The following is a 20,661-nucleotide window of genomic DNA, read 5'->3' on the forward strand; positions in this document are numbered from 1 at the left end:
TTAGATGAACATCTGCAAGACAAAGGCTTCAACTGTTTTGAAAAAAGGTTCTAAATTTAAATACAATGATAACGAAGTACATTAAAAGTGCATTTTAAAACTTTCCCTGGATTGTGTATATGTTCAAATGCTAAGAGAACCCATAATGTCACCAGCTGTGTTACCAGTTTCCCTCAGTCTTTTACTTTGCGTAAACACAGGCAAAGGTGCACTTCTGTAGTTTGTCTTGATTTAAAAGTTTGCCAGTTACATGTTCTTTCTGAGTAAGTTGCTGTGACATGTTGCCAAGCTTTCTATCTTTGTTAAACTTTAGGCATATAATTTTGTTCATGAGTAGGTTTTAGAAGTTTCTTTGCTTTGATAGCTATTTAAATTCCTGAAAATTGCAAAAGCATCACCATAAAGAGAATTTCTCTATATACTGAAGTTGCGTGTCATCTGCTGTAGCCAAAGGGTAAGTGAACAGCTTCAGATTATAAGAGTTAATATAAGATATATTTCTCTTAACCTTACCTTGCTGCTATCTCTAGATTGTCCCAAGAGCTTATTCTTGTCCTTTTACTTGTGTTGTTGCAAAGGCAAGTGTTTCACTGATTGAGTTTGTAATGCTATTTTACAGTCCCAACATTGTTGCTTTTATTTGTGAAGGGAAAAAAGCAACTGATGTTTCTGCCATGGCACAGCATGTTGCGTTTTCTTTAGTGATTTGAAATAGAAGTTTGATCTATTTGTTTAAAGGAAGTGAGAGAGAAACCTAAATGCACTTGCAAGAAACTGCATCAGGATTGTTTCTCTGGGGAGATTGAGTATCTGAACTTATTGTTCTCCCTGTTTACCAGACATTGCAACCCCATTCTATTTCATTTTTCTTCCTTCACTGTCCCATTTGCAAATGCTACAAATGTTCTTTGGCTGTCTGTGATTTACCATTCTTGAAAACACCTTTAGACTTCCCTGGTACCTCTTCCTACATCACTGCCAAGATCTGTTCTGAATATACCTTCTCAAAGTTTATATGGTAATATTTGCAAGTTCTTAGTAATGAAGGACATACACAGGCATTATTTTCAGATCACAAAATCAATCAAGTAAACCAAAAACCAGTTTGCCACTGTGCTTGTGGGCGCAACCTTGTGTAGCTAACTGGAAAAAAAAGTTAATACTGAGTTCTCTATCAAGAAAGAGATGTGGTATTGATGTAGAATATTCCTTAGTCTTCTAAACTGAACATCTTTCTAGTTCCTTGATCAAAAGTGTCAGCTCTTGTCTGTTCTATCAGGTTTCTTTTTTATTTCTACTAATGGCTGTCTGTGTTCCAAGTTGTGAGATTTTTTTGGTTGGTGTTTAGAAAGCTCTAAATAGAGCTAAATATCTTAGTAAAGATCAATGTGAGGTGAAGGAGTATACACACAAGAGCAGTAGTTTCATGTTCTTACCAGAAGAAGAAGTAAATTGGCTGCATTTTGTCCAAGTTATGTGATTAATACTTCTCTAAGCCACCACTGGTGTGCCACTTGCCTAAGGGGCATCTACAGAAAAGAAAGAACTTCAACAGGAGCGCAAATCTTGGTAAAGGCATACCCTTTTGATCTTGACTGCTGCTAAGATTATTTTTAAAATACATCAAGAAGAAAAAGCATGTTCCACTGATAACTTTACTTAAGACAGCACAACTTTCATAAGAGTGAAGTTAATCCCAGTGCTGACTCCATTAATGTCAATGTAAACCAGGGTAATCCATTACTGCCCAAATCAGCAAGGGCAAAGGGTGGAACGGGGTTGATGTGAGAATCATGTTCACACCATTGGAGCAGAGGAAAGTCCAAACCTGGAAAAAAAAATAAAAAAAAATAATTCAAAAGACAATAAGCAAGATGAAATATCAATGCCATTAATTTAAATTATTGAAGATTTATATTGATACATCAAAAAAGATGCTCTCTGAGACTTTCTCAGTTACAGCAGGTGAAACTTTTCCTTGATTCAAGTAAATTACTGGTAAGAGAAAGTCTTGGGTTGAAGATATGTGGATAAGCAAGTTTAAAAGCCTATTTTATTGTGTGCTGACAGAAATTATGCACACAAAACCAGGGAGACGAAGCCTACTGTTCTTGCTCCAAAAGTTAGTGTTACTTTTAGGACACTCTCTTATGCAGATAGTGTCTATAGCAAAAATTGTGTAAAAGGTCTGTTATTTGCTCCATGATGTCCGTGTTCCATAGCAGTTAAAAGTTGGAATCTGTTGGTGGTAATGATTCTTGTTCTTGTGAATCTGTGCATAAAATGGCTTCTCCTGAGGACTTTGAAGCCTGGTAATAGCCTTCAAGCAAAATATGATTTTTACAGTATATAGTGACTTTAAAATTGTACAGATACAATATGGAGTTGGGTATATTTAGGCATTTAAGCTCAAAGAAAGTGCTGTTGGGTATCTTTCCCATGGGGCTTAAAACTGTGCTTGCATTATGCACTTAGTTTCTTCCCGTGTCTTCCTGCATTCTGAGAATCTCAGATTTACATTTGCCTTCATCTCTGGTTAGTGTATTGGTTTACTTATTTCATCTGGGCCACAAATTTATATCATTTATGTTTACCAGGAATGAGGTTGACAAGTTTGGGTTGGCAGGGGAGAGACCTCAGCAAAATAGGAAAGCAATTTCTAATACCGTCAGGGAATTATTCTGCTTTTCTGTGCAGGCAGATGAACAGGACATGCAAATGATTTTCTGTGCAGCTGAAGGCCTATTTTTGGCTCGTGAACTTTTTACAGAGGTGCTTAGTGTTGGCCATCCATTGTAGAGGTATCTTTCCAATAAAGGATATTGCTGACACTGCGCCATATCTCAAAAAAAAAAAAAAGCTGTGTATTGTTACAAGATCATTTACACACGTGGTTATGGATTTAAAAGGTGATTTTGTTTAATCAAAGTGATCACATAATGTGTAATGCTCCAAATTCTGAGCTCTCAATTTATTTAAGCTACGTCACCAACAGAGACTTAAAATTCTTCTGGATTGTCATCCAGTGAAAGATGCAAGCTCTTAAAGCTTACAAGACAAAAGGAAGATAATCTATAAAATTTGTTCGTTTCTCCATATGAAGTTAAAATAAACTATCTACTGAACTATAACCCTGACAAGTTTTTTGTATTTGAGGATGTTTCCCTTGTGTACCTGCTAGAATTCATATTGCATGCAAGCATAGTCAGCATTATAACAGCTAATGAAAAGATGAATATATGCTGAGGTCTTTCTTTATATAGTGTCCTAATAAACAGAGTGCTTCTGGTTTAGAAAAGTGGTGATTAAATTAACCAGATTTCAAGGTCTGTTGGAGAAAATTGGGGCAGTGAGTGTAGTTCTGAGGTTGCAAGGACTTAACTGAGATTGAATGAGGAAAGACTAGGTAAATAAAACCACTCTGGTAAAATTCACTCAGAGCGTTTGCTGAGATGGTGAGATTCCTTGTAAGAGAACATAAAAATTTCCAACTTCAAAGATGTGGATTCAAAGAATTGTCTGTTGCATTGCCTTACGTGCTTAGGTTATTTAAATAAAGCATTGACAAGCTCTGCACTCTGGAATCTCATTTTTTCAACGCTGTCAGCCAATAAACAGTCATTTTCTAACACCTTGTGGTTGTTTAAACAGTGGCTTAAGGAAGCATGAGCTTAAGAATGACTGACATTAAACCTACTGTAAGTCATTATTCCAGGAAGAATTTGACATGACAGTCAACAGGAAAAGAATTATGATCAATGTCAAAGACATTCATTTTTCCTTTTAACAGAGAATACCTCATTTTTGGCTGGCTCTGCTTCCTTTTTACTTTTCATTCCCTGTTGAGGCTACAGTGTTCAGTTGGGCATTTGAGAGTCTGGGAAAAGAGCTTTTTGGGAAACCACAAATTTTATTCATGTTTGATTTATTTCTTACGTTCCCAAAGCAACAACTATTTTGGAAATCCAGATGATTTGTGTGTGACAGGTTACTGATTTAAGTTCATAGTGTTATTAGATAATAAGCCATAAAGTTCAACTGTGCTTATCAATAAACCTTTCAGTTTGAAAATTTTTAGCTCTACTGCCACGCAGTTCAGCACATGTCTTCAAATAGTGAGATTTTTTAGATGGATGGTGAAATAATTTGTCTAGCTGTTGTGGATTACTCGGAAGGCAAATTTGGTGTTTTGACTTGGATTCTGCTTTTTAAAACTTCAGTTTCTTGTTAATTCTACTTTTTGATGTTACTCAAACTGACTGTGCTAGTCCTACTCCTACTATGCATAGACTGCATACGGAGTTTCTATGAGCGCTCTGTTGTGTGAAGAGTTGCAACAAGCTTGAAACAGTACAGTGTAATTAGTGAGCATATCTGATGATAAACTGGAACTGTAACAAATGCCTGTAATTATAATGTAGGAAACTGCTTTCCTGTCAGTAGAAAGTGTTTACATCCATCCAAAATGTATGCAGGTCATCATGTAAACAACTGGTCTGTATAAAAGGGCTTGTAGCCTGATGCTAGCAAGTTTTGTGGTGCTGTGCAGAGTTCTGCACATTTCCCGAAGTTAAGACTCTGACTATTAATGATAAGCACTGTCTTCATTTTCTTGCAAGGAAGGAAGTAGGGGCTAAAAGAGTATTATACAGTGAGTCTTAAGCAGATGGTGAAACAGAGCCCGTTCTCTTTAGAAATTCCAGCTTTAAACATTATTTTTGAACTTCCTTGCCTGAGAGTAGGATTATCTCAGACTTTACTATTTTGTTACTGCATTTTGTGTGTATAATCTTAATTATTTTGCTGTGTGATCTTAGTATTCACTGCATCAGGATGAGACTGTATCATTTGGCCTGTAGTTTCTGTGCAGTCTGCAGGGAGTTAAGCGTAACTTGTTGGGAATGTTAATGGAAGTTGTGCATAATTTGCCTGTGCATCACACTGAAATTTACCCTTTGGGGTTACTGAGCCAGTGAAAATTCTACCGGGTGCCAGAGGACTCATGAAACCATCAGATTATCTTAATGACAGATTTACACTCTCCTCGTGTTCTGTAGTTTTTCAGATTTTGTAACTCTGATTTATGAAACTTTGCAAACCCAAGTCATTCCTGCTGTACACTGATCTTGTGACATTTCTTGTAGGAATCAGGCTTTACTGTGGTGAGAATATGTGGTCAAAATAGCCTGTATCTGGAAATTGTGCCATACTTTATGTATTAATAGACCTCAATCCCGGAGGTGACTACATATCAACAGCATAATGCTTACATTATTAATAAATACTGAAGCTTAGAAAATTAAAAGACTTTAGAAAACTGTGTCAGATTGTCCCTTTATCAGAAAAAGAGAATAAGGAGTATTGCAAGGGGGAGGTAAGTCCCTAATGTAAGAGAGATCTCTTCTCTATATACTTTTTGTTTCTCAATACTTGCAACAATAAGTTGACACTAATAAATTAAATTAAATACTGTGGCTTTTGCTATTAGAAAAGCAAGTGATCTTCACATAAACTCAGTTCATCTTGAGAGATGAATGACAGTAAAAAATATGGGCTTGACATTTAGTGTATCATTTTCCTGTTTAAAATGTGCTGCAGAAGTCTCAATTATAGCGTAGCGCTGTTCTGTGCTTTCTTAACAAAAGCTTTTAGTGTGTTTAGAGTAATTTTTCCATAATGAAAAAAAGCCAGTATTGTGACAGATTACATTACTATACACACCTGCATTTGCTCTGAACCTGCTAGCCTGATAAATTGATAAGTTGGCCGCATGTTGTTTTAAAAAGGCAAAGAACATAATTCCTAATAAAAGAATGCTACATATTTCTTCTAAAAGGTTAAAAAGCATTTCTCAGGGCTCTTAAATTACCATATTCTGATACCAAGGGAAAATAAAACCTGGGCTTAGAGTCTTGTTTGTACTTAGAGGGCTTTCCGGACAGGAAGGCAGTCTTGATGCAATTCAGTAAGCCACAATACCAGTGGGGCATTACAGGTGAAAAAATTGCAGCTGTACCCCTCACCACAATGTATTACAACTGTACAGTGGAATATTTCCTGTACAGAAATAGGGCTTGGTTAACTTTGTTTCCCAAGAGTAGATCACATTAAAATGTTATAAAATCATGATTTCCTGCATTTGAATACTTGTGGTTTCTCAACTGGTTCCAATATTACAAAGGGTTTTTTATAGCTTCTATTAGTTGAAGATGTATAGTTTTTTTCCAAAGTCAGCTAAAAGGCAGTTATGTATTTTTAAAGAACAGTTTCTCTCAGAAGACAGGAGTTTTCTTTCACATCTATTACACACATTTATTATAAGTATTTCATATTTATTTTATAAATTGCAGTATAGATGTGAATTGAAATAAAATGAAATAAATATGCTAATAGGACCATAAATAAATTTGTTAAATAGAGTTGAAACAGCTAAGGTATATGTTATTACTCAGGAAGCAAAATAGTAGTTATTTTCATTATTCAGATAAAGACCTCAGTATGAATAGGGAAAAAAATAAATTAAGCAGATATTGCAAATTTGATCTTAGAGTATTTATAATTTAAATGTTCTAGCTTTAGGACAAGATTTCTAAATAGAATTCAAAGAGAAGTCAAACAAATCCAGTGAAGAAATTATATTAGATAATTTTGAAAAACTTTTACAGTTGTGATGTCTGATTATTCCCGAGTCTTGAAAATTGAGAGTGAACCGCGTAATAACTTTAACTGCCCAAAATATACGAGTATGTAACAAGTCAAAATGGTGTCAAAGTACAGAAAACCATAATAAAAACACAAAGGGGATTGAGCTGGGGGGACAGCAAATTCTTTGTACAGCAAGAATGTTTTTAATGCTACTACTACTGCTAATCTTGATACTACTAATACTCAGCTGAATTTTTACCTCACTGTAAACCACTACATCTTTTTTTTGTTGTTGTTATTTTATTTGGATCTTCATGAAAAGGGAAAATTGGTGGTCTGTAGCTGTGCCAGGGGAGGCTGTTTTCCACACGGATATGATACAATCTTAGCCCTGAGGAAGGCTAAAAAAATGTTATCCAACGAGCAGTTTGGTTTGTAGCACGATTTCACAATGTCAATCACATAAAATAAACAGGAGCATGGATGTTGAAGTATCGTACAGTTGTTCAGAATGTTGTTCCACTGGTCAGATTGGACTGTGTGTGTTGTGTGAACAGGCATATTAAAAAGGTTTTATTCCATTTAATATTGCTTTTCTTTTTCATTTCTCTAATATATTTTTCTACAGGAAAGTATATTTCTTTTGCTATTTTATGTAAATAATACTTCCAAATCAAATTTAAAAGTAAAGTTCTTGGTAGTTATTGCCAGAATTGTTCCCCTAATAAAAATCTGGATAAAGCTTTTTATTTCCTACTACTACTGTTCACCTAAGGGGAGAATTGTATTTTCAAGGCAGTTGGCTCTAAAACAGTAAAATATCCTAACAACAGAATAGCTTTATGACAGAGCAATCAGTTTACTCATGCTCAGGAAGCTGAAGTTAAAATCTCAGCATGGGTTGGTGTCTTACACAAAGTGCTAGTTTGTACTGTATTCTGCCTCTCATTCACTTAGGTGGCCCTGCTTGGAGGAGATAAAACACACACATGCTTCCTGTCTTCTGTGTGCATTTTCTTGTACAGTAGTTGTTTCTGGAACAAGAATAACTTCATTTCCAAGAGGAAGCGCCCACGATCTGAGGGACTGAGATTCAAGACATGAACATTTATTCTGTGAAAGCTTATTTTATAGGAAAAACATGAATCAAAAGGAAGCATCACTGAAAACAACATTAAGCACATTCTGCAACCCAGCTGTTAATATCTTTCGTTCTCAGCTGGACAAGATGTACTTTGCAGCCTAAGAGATCTACACATGTCTAGTTAAAAGCCCATTTTCATATTGATTTAAAAATTATATGTTCCAGTATTTAAGTAATAAAGCAATGATACTTTTATATAGCCATCATTCAGCAACCTCAAAGCGGTAGGCAGATATCCATAACTTTTTCCTAGAGGTGAAAAAGATGTCTGTGAAAAAGATGGGATTAGCTGAGAAATTGAGATATTTTAATTATGTCTCTCGCAAATGGCAGTGATGTCTCTATCTGAGATCTGTTGGCATTATGACAATATGTATAGTGATGACCATTTATGGTAACATAACATCTTGTGGAAGTGCACTTGTATTGGCCCTCAGCTCAGCTAGAGAGCTTAGCTATAGAAACATACCTAGTGGTAAGTGGTGTGTACCCAAAGCTTTTTAAATCCAAATTAGCAAAGTATTCTAAAGCTGGGAGGATAACATCAGGACATGGGAAAATCTAGAAGCACGTTGTGATTATGAAAGCCTTTAAAAAACACATATGGATCAACAGGCATTTGTCTCCCATTGTGTTTTATTATTACACATAACTTTATGAGGGAACAAGGAGTATCCATATGGTCAATAGCGTGTACAACACATGGATAAAAATATTGGTATGTAACATAGCATTAACAGATTCTATAGGATTTCTTGACCCCTGGTTTCCAAAAAGGACTTAATTGATTCTGGTACAGGTCATATGTAAACATTATATGAAGAATAAGAAAAAACATGATCTATCACATTGCAGTTCATTAATGGTCATACTTCAGTTGGTTATTAACAGTGACTTGCTAATAGGTTGACAAAAGTGGGAAATTTCTTGAGGGATACAGGTTTTTAAGAGCGTTTTTGAGTTTCTTTTTGGTTTGGGGTTTTTCTTTTGTGAAATGGATATGATAAAGGTTTCAGCTCTGCTCAGGTTGAGATAGCTTCTATTTGTGGAGAGTTGATGTGGGTTCACAAACGTGATTCTCATAATGTCTATGTTAATGTAGTATATATGTGGGGTTTTTTTCCATAAAATAGGACAAAACGAGAAATTCATAGGGAACAGGAATCCGCACACTTCTAATTCAAAAGATTTCTGCTCCAAGGCAACTATTTCAGCTGAGTCGTTTCTTTGTGCCTGTACTCGCATTGGGGGCAGGACTGAAACTGTCACTTGGAGGAAACTGCTTTCCTTCATATCAGGATTTGTTAATACACCATTTCCATTCTTCATCAGAACAGTGCCAAGCAATTATCAGATCTCCCATGTCTATAGCTGACATCAGTGAAGAGAAAAAGGAGGAACTTTTAAAACCTATGCTTCGTTTTAAATGTATTTATTTTATTAACAGTTTTTGTTATAAGTACTTAGTGTTCAGGCTGTTTTCATGTAGCTTTTGACTTCTGTTTCTGCTCTGTGTCGTTAATGCTGCTGAAAAAATAAAGCATTTGACTGCTGTTATGCTCTCTGTTGCTGTAATCATCCTTCTAAACAAACGTTTGTGTCATAGTATATGGTTTTCTTGCAAAATTAAACTAGGAGATTCTTGGTTAAATCTGAGTTAAATAACAGTTTTATGCACATGTAAGTGACAGGGACTGTACAGTGATGGTGCTGTTTGCATTTTACAGGTGAATGAAATCCTTGCGATTAAAACTGTCTTCGAGATATAGGAAAGAAAATAAAAAGCTGTGGAGAAGTGTCTGTTGAAGAAACATGCTTGGGTTTTGGCAGAGAAGTTTGTGGTTAGCTATGCTTTGTTAGTGTTCGGTTTTATAGGGGTAGTGCTAGCGCTCACATTTTTTAACAGATAACAATTGTCTGAATTATAGCTTAGGTTTTATTAAAATATTTAAAGGTAAAAGCACCATATTTAATTCTACATGTGGGGAATTTTTTGTTGCAGCTAATTCACTTATTCCCACTGCCTATGACTCAGTTCTGGCATTATAGCCCATTTCCAGGCTTTCACAACTATTTTTTTTGGCAGCTAATATTGCCCAGAGCTACCATCTTTCCTTAAACTTATCCAGGTCAGGCATTAGTAATAAACCCCATAGAACAAATAAAGCTAGATATGTAGGAATCAAAGACTCTAAGTCAACTAAGTCTTTTGCAAGCTTAAAACTAGAAAGCTTACAGTTTAGACAGTCCCAAAGCATGAGCTGTATTTTGCATAGGCAATCACATAAAGCATGTCTTTGACCTTTTACTTCTAATGATGTGCAGGCAGCATCTCGAAACATGCCGTCTCTTGCTCTGGTATGTTTCTTGGCATATTACAACACAGGACAAAATCGGTGAGCAAAATTAAGGAGGAATAATCTTTTTCAACAAGCTTAGCAGCCTGCTTTAACTGTTAGGTGATATGGTCTTCCTGGCTACTCATACTGCTGAGTCCAGCAGTCATTCCTGTTCCATAATTCACTTAAGAGGTTACCCTGAAGTTCCTAAGTGGCAGGAATATTGAAGTACCTACTTTTCTTAGGAAAAAAAAATATATATATACACACATACATATATATATGTATATATTTAGATATGTATATATAAAGAGAGATGAATGGCCTTACTGATAGTTTTTTTTCCTATTGTAGTGCTACTTACAAAATTCCTTTATTGCGCTCTTCAACTTGTTCTTCCAGATCATTAATCTTAGTGGGAATAGAATTCATCACCTTGCTTAGTCTCTTATTCAATGTCCCCTACTTGCCATTATGATCCAATTTTGTGAGATTCACATTAGGGAGACTTGCATATTGAAACAAAGGAAGTTTTGTTTGAGGTGTCATTTAAAAGAAATAAATAACCTAAATAATAGGATAGCTTCATGGGACTTCTGCTGCACACGTGTTACTCATTAACAGGAGAAGATAACTTGGGTGTTGATAGGCACTAGGAGGCACAAGATCAAACCAACTATTCAAATATATTGAATCAGAATCCAAAAGAATCTCGAGGTATTTTAAGGACTGAGATTTAAAAATACACAGAAATACACACTGCTGTATGTAGACGTACCCGTACAGCCATGAAAGTCTGCAACCTTCTGTAAGAAATTATTCAGATAGGAAATATGCTAAGTATTGCAATATTTAAATAAAATCAAATATAGGCTGTAGAGGTTTAAAAAAGAAGTATGTGAGTGTGAATGACTTCACATTGTATTCTGAAAGACAGCAAATGATGAAAGTTGCTGTTTATGTGTTCATAGTTAACATAGGGGAATTCCTTGGGTACATCTGTAATTGAAGAGTAGGAACATTGTGGTATTGTGGTCTTGAGTGTTTGTCCACAGGCATTAGGCATTAAACATTAAAATAATTCAATACTGAGAAATATTGAAATCTAAAACTATAGTGACACAAAGAGCAAAAAAGAATATGACTACAAACACAATAATATAATATCTCATATTGCTGCACAGCATTGTTGTAGAGTTAGCATGGTTCTCTTAGTTAACAGAACCAAGAAAGATGTTTTCTGGGTCATCAAGCCCAGCCTCCTTCCAGTGATTATTACTGTCTTCAGCTTATTATCAGATCAAGCTTTTAAAAGCAGCTGTTACAGGCACAAAGGCAGTCCTTTAACCTCCCTATCCGTTTCTTTTTGGGGTTTTAGCCGTATACTTTATTCACAGAGCAACTCTGTTTCAGTCCGTATTTCTGCAGAGTTTTTCTGCCATTAATTACTTCTCTCCTGAGTTTTCTGTGTAGAAAAATAATGTTCCGTTTGATGTCCTTTATTTGGTCCTCAATTCTGCACAGATCCCAGTGTGAGTTAATACACTTTTTACATGAAAAATTGGAAATGTGTGTCATATCCCAGATGAGGCCCCACTGTTTTTTTACACAAGTTAATTCTTATTTGCCTCTTGCTTTTGGAAGTATCTCATGTGACATGTCTCAGAATGGCATTTGCTTTTTCCAGGCATTGTCATAGTGCCTCACAATTTTCCAGCTGATGTTTGCATATCTTCACCATTTCCAATTGAATATGCAGCTTATAAACAAATGTGTTGCTATCTTTATGTATATGATGTGTGATTTTTGGTGTTAAAATAATTCCTTTTACTCAGACTGTAGTCTTTGAAATTAAATCAGCACTCCTGATTGATATTGCTATGCTCCTCTCTGTTATATACATTACTGGCATCAGAGTTTTGCAGGCAGTTATCAGGCACTTTTTTGTTTGGTTAGTTTTCCTCCATCCTGAACTAAAGAATGTTAGTGACTGTAGTTGGTTTTTGGAGTCTTCAGGTATCACTGTGACTTGAGACATGCAGTAAAAATCCATGTTTCAGGCTCTGTGGTTCCACATGTTAATTCCTCCAGAATTCTTTGGTGATTATTTATGTTCCCCTGCCCTCCCCAGCTTGAACCACTGAGCTCCCTGAATTTTCCTTCTTAACCTTCATTCCTGTTAATTAATCAGCCTGCTGTCGCCATCAAGTGCTTTATGGTCCTTACTGAGTAGCAAGGAAGAATACTTACACAGCTCTTTCTTCTAGCTGTGCTGAGATTTTCTTACAACTGTACCACATTCTTACTTTCTTTCCTGGTTATTTATATATGTACATCTATATAGACACACAGGGATACAAAAAAGTAATAGCAATTTTTTTACTATTTGCTTTATGTCAGCTTGATTTTTATTATTTCTTAATCATGTGCAAATGCCATAACTGGATTTCTGCGTCTGAATTTTAAAATCTTCATACCTCACTGAGTTTGCATTTGTTTTAAATTCATAGTTTCATTCATTTCCATGCAATTATTAAAGTAAAAATAAAAGAAAAAAAAAGGAGGCCTAAGACACAACCTTTTAAAATCTATGCTTCTATTAAAATTTTCTACCATCTTTAGAAATATCCCTAATAACATTCTCTCCAGGTCCAGTGATACATCCAGAAATAATCCAAGTGGCTTATATACAGATTTTAAAATAAGGGATGTAATTAAACCGAAGCTACTACGTATTTATTGGGTTTGCGTTCTCAAAATAGTTTGCCTTGATACCATAATGTGATCACATCTGATGAATTTTTTAGCTGCAAAATATAAGTAACAATCAGTTTAGTTGTCTTGGTTTTTGGTTACTGTGGAACAAGTAGCTATTTCTGTGCCTAGCAAGAAAAGGTTTGAAGCATTATATTGCAGTGATGTTGTAAAAACATTTTAAGTAAAGATAGCACGAATCTGAGTAGTGGTTAAAATTCTGATTTTCTGTATGACAGCTTTTATTTAGTTTACTAAATAGACTAAAAAAAACCACTTTTAGTGTGTACAGTAAATCCCATTATATTTGTAATCAAGAATAAAGTAATTATGCCTTCTCCCTTTTATCACAGATTCCTTGCAGCTTGGAGTATTGGGATGAGCTTCAGAAATCATTTGTTGCATTCCGGGAATTCAGTCTGTCAGAAAGCAAAGTCTGTGAACTACAGCTACCAAGTATCAACCTTGTGAATGATCAGAAAGAGCTCATAGCCTCCGACCTGTGGAGGATTGTCCTGAATAGCAGTCAGAATGTGGCTGATGACCAAAGGTAATTTTAAAGGAGAGAAAAACAGAAATCTGATGCTACACTCTTGAGACATCTTTTTAAAGAGACGTAGGAAATAAGATATTGTTTTCATGTGCGGTAAGAGTAGCTGGTCTTAAATGACGCTCAGACTTGTAGTTCATCTTCATTCAAGGGCATGTATTATGTACAAAAAGAGCTCTCTTAAATTTATAGGCAGCCTGGCAGCATTACATTCGTCCATTTTCTGAATACAAGGATTACTGTAGAATGAAGACAAATAGGCCATGTACTGAAACTTCTTAGCTGCACAATGCAGTAAAATTAGCTAGTTAACAAAAGAAGGGTGAGGCACAATCCGTTGTATAACATAGTAATAAACATTCTTCTTCCATGTACTCCCCATACATCACCTTTAATTTGTCCTCAGTACAAGTCAATGAGTAAAATAAGCCAAGTGACTATTTTAAATATATTAAACAAAACTTGAGTACTTCAAGAGCATCGCATTATTATTTACAAAGCTTGCTTATAATGCTAACAGTAAAAACAAAAGAAAATTAATCAGTGTTTCCAAACACTGGGATCCATTTTTCATTATGTGTACAGCTGCAAACAATGTACATGATAAATACTCTGTTTGCATTCATCCAGTTTTGGTTAATGTATAAAGTGAGAAGAAATGAGTAGAAGTTCTCTACACAAACAGCAGTGGAATTGCTCTCAAAGATCTTCTTAATATTGTATAGCTAGAGCAGAAAAGCCAGAATGACCCTGTTGAATCATTGCTTTTTGCTGATTGTTGCTGCCTGTATATGAACACATGCTTGAATGAATGTGCAGTATCCAACATGTATGAAATCAGAGAAATCAGGACATATGAACATGGCTAACTAAATCAATGAAGAAAACTGAACATCTGTTTTCCATTAATAGTATCAGGTTGGAAATGATTTCTTGATGTTAATTGTGAAAGAATGCAGTTTCATCATTGAGAAGTTAAGTGTTTTAGACAAGGTTAATTCCTCCGAATGTGGGACCTTGGCAAAATTGCTTTCCTGGTCAGCTTAACACCACAGAAATGTGAACTCGGTGGGAACTGAAAATGAAGTAGTGAAATTTAGTAGATCTTTTTTCATCAAAATTTTGGCAGTTTAATTGTGTTTACTGTTTTCTGCTCGAATAGGGTTCATCACGACATGCAATGTTTCATTCAGGGAGATCCGATAATCTAATGCATTGGAATTGTTCAGAAAGATGTCCCTGTCCATGGCAGGGGGCTTGGAACTATATGATATTTAAGGTCACTTCCAACCCAAGCCATTCTATGATTCTGTGACCAGCCTGAGGTTATTCTTCTCAGAGAAACTTAACAGGTCAGAAAAACCTCAGAGATGAAGCTTTGACCTATGGTGCTTGAGGCACGCTGTTGCTTTGTTGAAGACGCTGGCTGTGCCTTCAAGCAGATCATGCCAGTCACATGTCACTGACCTGGAGATTTTGAGACTCTTCACAAACACTGAAATGCATATAGTTACAGCTACAAAACAAGTTTAAGGTCACAGTTAAGCCCCAAAGAATCACGTTCTATTAAAGAAAAGCCTTGTTAGGAGGTGGTGACAGATGCTGTGGACCCGTAGAGAAAGCCGACTTTTCTAGACCCTTAGTAGCTGATAGGAAGTCTGTGCTGGCAGTAACTTTGCTGAAACTTTGGCTTCATCAAACAAGCATACTGCTAACAGTTTGGATATTTTCTTGTGACCAAGAACCCTAAGATGTATTCTGGATTCTACTTGGCCAAAAATGCCAAACTTTTTTGGTTTTGGGAGAGACTACCCCATGTCACGGTAAATGTCAATGCTAGGCTTGTTCCTGAAGCAGACATTTAACATGAGATGGAACAGACTTGTGAGAAGAGCCACAAGGAGCCATGCTCAAAGCTAGTGCCAAGTGTTAGACTAGGGAACTTCAAGGCTGAGGGATCTGCAAGTTAGAGGATCTTTGTTATCCTGGACACTCCTTATTTGACATTAATTACATGCCGTAACTGTGATTGATTAGCAGACTTAATTCACTATTAATTATAAAATACAAAAATGCTTAATTTGTTGAAGTTTATTTTCTCAGTTTGATCTTGCATTTGGGGTCAGACTAACAGCTGCCATATGCATGCAGCTGCTCCTCAAGGATATTTTTTCCTTCAGATTCTGCAGAGGTGGTTTTTTTTGTGGTAACCTCTATGATATGCTAATTATTAATAGCAGAGAGCTGGTCCCTTGTGGTTTAAGTACTTTATTACTGATTCCTAGCATCAGTTATAAAGTATGAAATTTATGTGGCTCATGTGACAGGAAAACAACAAGGTTTGTGAGAAGATGTAGATCCTGCTGATATGTTCAGCAGTAGCTGGCAGGCTGAAGTATATCAACCAATAATGAATATAGGAATATGCAAGGATGTCATGATCAAAATCTTGTGGTATGCAAGCTTTTTCTGGGTTTGATCAGGAGCTAATAGAAGTATAAAAATCAAGGAGCTATCTGTTTAAGGACATAATTTTATGTATATATTGTTTATTTTTAAGAATTTTGCAGACCGTTCATTAGTCAATGAATGTATAAGGTTTGAATGAATATTTATCAATGTTTATTCAATGAATGAACAAATCTGAAGTAAGAGCTAAATAAAATAATTTTGCATTCCCTTGGAGATTCAGCATAGTGTGTCTCAAAGGAATCATATATGGCATAAATGACTGTTTATGGAAGACCTTAAAATAGGGAATTAAAAGGAAATTATCATAAAATATTTTCAGAGGTTGCATTTTTGTGTTGGAGTACTAGCAAATTATAATCAAAATTACTTTTGTTTAAAGTTGTGTTTGGTTGGTGAGACACTAAAGCTCCTCCTTAGTTTGGTTGGGAGGAGTTTATCATTCTTTGTTTAAGTGGGTTACATTGCAAGATGTTTTATATATTTGTGCATCTCCGGTGTAATGTAAACAGTATTTTTATAATTACTGACAAACTAATGTGAAATAGTAATTGAAAATGCCTTAAGATACGAACCGTGAAACAAGTACAAAAACATTTAAATGAGCCTTAAATTGCTACTTTTTAAAAATTAAAGTAAGGAATCATGATCATGTTTCTTGCTAATTGTTTCAGCTTCTATTCAAAGTAAATGATGTACTGGATTTTGACCTCTAACAATTTGGGTTCAGACCAGCAGTTGCGTCATAAATTAAATGAGTTAAGTGGTCTCTTTCTTCTTCCCAGTGGATATTTTCCCATGTTGCGGTTTCATCACAAATGGCAGTTTTGGTTTAAATATTCCACTCTTAAAATAACAAGAATAATGCAGGTCACTGTTAAGTCATTGTTCCCAGTTGCCGTATATTTGAATTGAACTGTTTTGCTTGATGTGAAGCTATCATACTTTATAATATATCATTATTTTGAATGGAGGTGTTTTCCATTTTAAAAATTTTGTTTCATAGGATTAAAAACACAAAGGAAAGGCACAAAGAAATTTCTAGTATTAAAGTCAGGAGTCAGGTCAGTTTTGTGTAGAATTTTCTCTGGTTTTGCTACACCCATCTCTCAGCATGTGTTTGTGCTAAACACAAAGCAGTAGAAGCTGGTTATTCCTTTTCTCCCCAGCTGAAAAATTGTGGACAGTTGACAGTTCATTTTGTAGCTCCAAAGCGGCCAAGAGAATGTTGGAATTTTTTTAAATACTGTATTCATTTCATGCACAGATTTTGATTTCACAGTCAGATCTAACTATGATGTTAATGCTCCTACTGCTGGTCACCAAGACTTAATAGAAAGTTGCCTGGGTTTTCAGTAGCGCTGCTTTAGTTTCTGTTTGTGCACAACGTGTGATGAAGGACTGTGTTTTTTATTTCTGTGCACTATGTGAGGTAAAACAATAAAGTAGCAGTGCTAAAGGTCTCACGGAAGTCTACTAGGCAAAAAGTTTAAATGGGATTTAATTTAAAATCGAAGGGTCACGGTAGTGATTGTAAGGACTGCAGTCCTCCTTAAAAAACTGCTCACTCTATATTGTGATCTCTTATTACAGTTCTATTTTAAATCAATACTATAGTAATTTGGATGCTGCTTTCAGTATATTTTGTACTGTAACTGGTTTATACTGTTACTGTATTTTTATTTTCATAATGACATGGGGGCTGTAATTCTTGATATGGTTTCTAATTGAGTAAAAATCAAATGGACTCCTTCACAGATAATAATACTTGAACAAAGTCTGAACAGATAGGAACACAGTGATGAAAGAATCCTCTATGCATTTCTTTTTAAATGATTTCTAGAAAGTGATCTTGTCTCTGAAGAGTGATTTTCCCTTCTAAAACGTAGCTTGCCCCACATTGTCCTGCTTTTCTCAGTCCTTCACTGCCAGCATTTGTCCCCCCCTTGCATGGGAGAGGATGCAAAGCCAGGTCTGTCCCAGGGAGCAACATTGTCCCATCCTCATTTGCTGTTTCACTCTGATTATTTTTTTAAGCATATGGTTAGACTCTGAAGTTTGTTAGGGAATCATTTTAGTGGTGGGCCTTTTTGGTTTCTATAGTGATTGTCCATGAGTCACTTTGAATCTTACTGTTCCAATCATTTTAACTTCCAGAATATTACCTCTTCTTGGTCTGCTGCTTGTGGGGCAGAAAAGGTCAGAGCAAAGTATGGCTAAATGCTTTAAATTATTTCCCTGGTGTGAAGCTCCTGCCACATTTCCTCCTGCATGAGGCATGTTATTTGCCCTGTAATCATTGTGGTTATGAATGAGAAACGAGAAAGGTCCCATCACAGTAAAATGCTTGATAAATAAAAATCAGGTATATAAAATTTGACTAAGTAAGTATTTAGAGATTTTGTTTGGGCTTTTATTTTATGGAAAATATCTATCTCCAAAAAACATCTTTGAGGAAATTAAAATGCTGAGTCACTGATAGGTGACTCGAGCAATAGGCTTCTAAGGAAAAGAAATTTATCGTTTTAGAATAAACTTCAAATTTTAGAAATAAATGTCCTTCTTTGTTAGTGCAGGTAGTGCTATAGCTGTTTGATGCAAATTAAGTATTAACTGAAAGTATTAAAACAATTAAAAGTAAAGTTCCTCATAGTTCGATTAACATTTGCTTGCACCTCTATACCCTTTTTCTGTTTTAATTCCATGTGTCCCTGAACTTCTGTTTCTAGTCAAAATGCAGTGATCAACAGTCATTAAAATGTGAAGTTATGCTAAGAGAACTAAGCAGTTGCATAGATTCTGAAGTGTTAAATGGTCTAAATCAGCCTATGAATTTTGGTGGCTTTTGGATTTGCTTCCATGCTTTGGTTCCAAACAATCTAAGGAGTATCCATGGCAGAGCAAAGCAAAGCATCCCGTTTCTTTGACCCTAGTCCAGTCCCACAGATGTTTTGTCATGTAAACACAAAGAATAATTTTATTTCCTAATATGCCAGTTCTTAAAAACCTGCAACACCATTTTTGAAATGTGAACGGGCAATTTGAAGACGTAAAGAAGCACAGGAAAGCAACTAAAAATCTGATTAAGTTATCTGTCTTTCATCCTTCACAAACCTAATCCATTCTTGATGTCTTGTCTTGATTCTTTGATAACAAGCTAATTTTAGTTATGTTTTACTGTTACACAAGTATTTTAATTTATGTCCACAAATCTGAAGTTGGACTTGAGCTCCATAAATAAATACCGTGCTAGCTGGCTACCATAACACAAAATCATAGTGATAAATTTACTTATCCATGGAATTTTATGCATTTGCATCTGAACATCTTGAGTATCTACTATATTTGTACATAATTTTGTATTAACATGCATGGAATTATGAAAATGTTGGTCCTAAAGGCATAAGACATTGTTTTGAAAGCCAATTTAAACTTAAGTTTGCATTTAAAATACCTTTAAAATGTTTATTCATAGTGCTTTGTAAAAGCTAATTACTTTCTAACAAAAATAGTAAGTTGGCCTTAGTTAGTCCTTCATTAAATTTTATTTTTAAAATAAGATCATTATTTGACTGAGGATTTGACCTTAGCTTTCTTGAATCAAACTAAAACTCTTTAATGCCAAACTGCAAAGGGAGTGAGAATAAGGAACATTAAGGGTAGATTTGGCTTAAATTAGAAAGTTTATTTGTACTTCAGTGGTGTCTTAGCAACCTGTAGAATTGTGATGTAGTGTTAGTGTCTCTCAGGAGACTGAAAGATAATGCTTGGAAATTCATGGCGTCAGGAGCACGGCTATGGAAAAAAAATCAGCGGGATGGCATTTTAAATATATAGTTAATATGTTGTAATAGGTGCTGGTAAAAGTCTCCAGGCTGAGCTTACGATACTTGGAGATGTTTTTTAAATGATGACTCTATAGAGTGAGAAGGACAAAGGAAAGAAAGCTTAAAGGTACAAGGTTTATACATAGAAGTAGTTTGATGGTTGTGAGTTGGTTTCCTTAAAATGAAAGAAATGTTTCTCTTGACCAGATTAACTTTCAGCTCATTCTTACGGCTTTAGTAACAGTAATGTACTCTGTTCAACTATATCAGCAATTAAAGATACCTGGTATGTTTTGGTTTTATTTTCTGTAAATACACTTTGCTTCTGCAGTTACAGTTTGTAAATTGAAAGTGCAGCATGATAAAAGCAATGTTGAATTGCAGACTTGTCTGCTATGTTCTGCTTGGGAAAAAGCACATACACTGACGTTAGCAGTTAGAAAACTATGACATTGGCTGTGTCGGAAAACCAGCACCGCACATGGCCAAGTCCTGTTGTAAAGTGATAAAATCCTGCAACTGCTGAACTGCCATTTTGTTATGTACCTTCCACAGCTCAGAAAGTGAATCTGGCTCACAAAGTGCATGCGATCAGCTTGTGACTCCCACAGCATTAGCAGCCTGTACCAGGGTTGATTCCTGTTTTACTCCTTGGTTTGTGCCATCACTAAGTGTGTCGATCCAATTCAGCTATGTGGAAGTCCACCTCTGCCATCATCTTGATCAACTAGGCACAGGTATGTATTCCTTTACACAGAATAATTAAAATATATAGTTCAAACATGCTGCTTAATCACTCTTCTGCTGCAGGTATTCCACATTTCCTCATTCAGACAGTCATTCTTGCAGTAAATTATCACCAGCAGCCACTGGTGGTGCAGACTTGAGGGTAAAATGGATGACTTTGGTGCATTGAGAAAGTACATAGGGTAG

The 20,661-nt window shown here is 35.6% G+C and overlaps 1 protein-coding gene across 10 annotated transcripts in view; it reads left to right on the forward strand.

Moving 5' to 3' along the window:
• The window catches only part of VPS13B (vacuolar protein sorting 13 homolog B), a 436,747-nt gene that overhangs the window by 360,597 nt on the left and 55,489 nt on the right, over positions 1-20,661 (forward strand). For all 10 annotated transcript variants that reach the window (XM_061373228.1, XM_061373222.1, XM_061373223.1 and 7 more), the window contains 2 exons: positions 13,236-13,432; positions 20,284-20,465. In XM_061373228.1, coding sequence (XP_061229212.1) covers positions 13,236-13,432; positions 20,284-20,465 — 379 coding nt within the window. The remainder of the gene's footprint in view (positions 1-13,235; positions 13,433-20,283; positions 20,466-20,661) is intronic.

Source organism: Neopsephotus bourkii, unplaced genomic scaffold (genome assembly GCF_033783945.1).
Source record: "Neopsephotus bourkii isolate Nb327-2 ecotype Australia unplaced genomic scaffold, CSIRO-AGI_Nbou_v1 NB_1630, whole genome shotgun sequence".
NCBI classification, from domain to species: Eukaryota; Metazoa; Chordata; class Aves; order Psittaciformes; family Psittacidae; genus Neopsephotus; species Neopsephotus bourkii.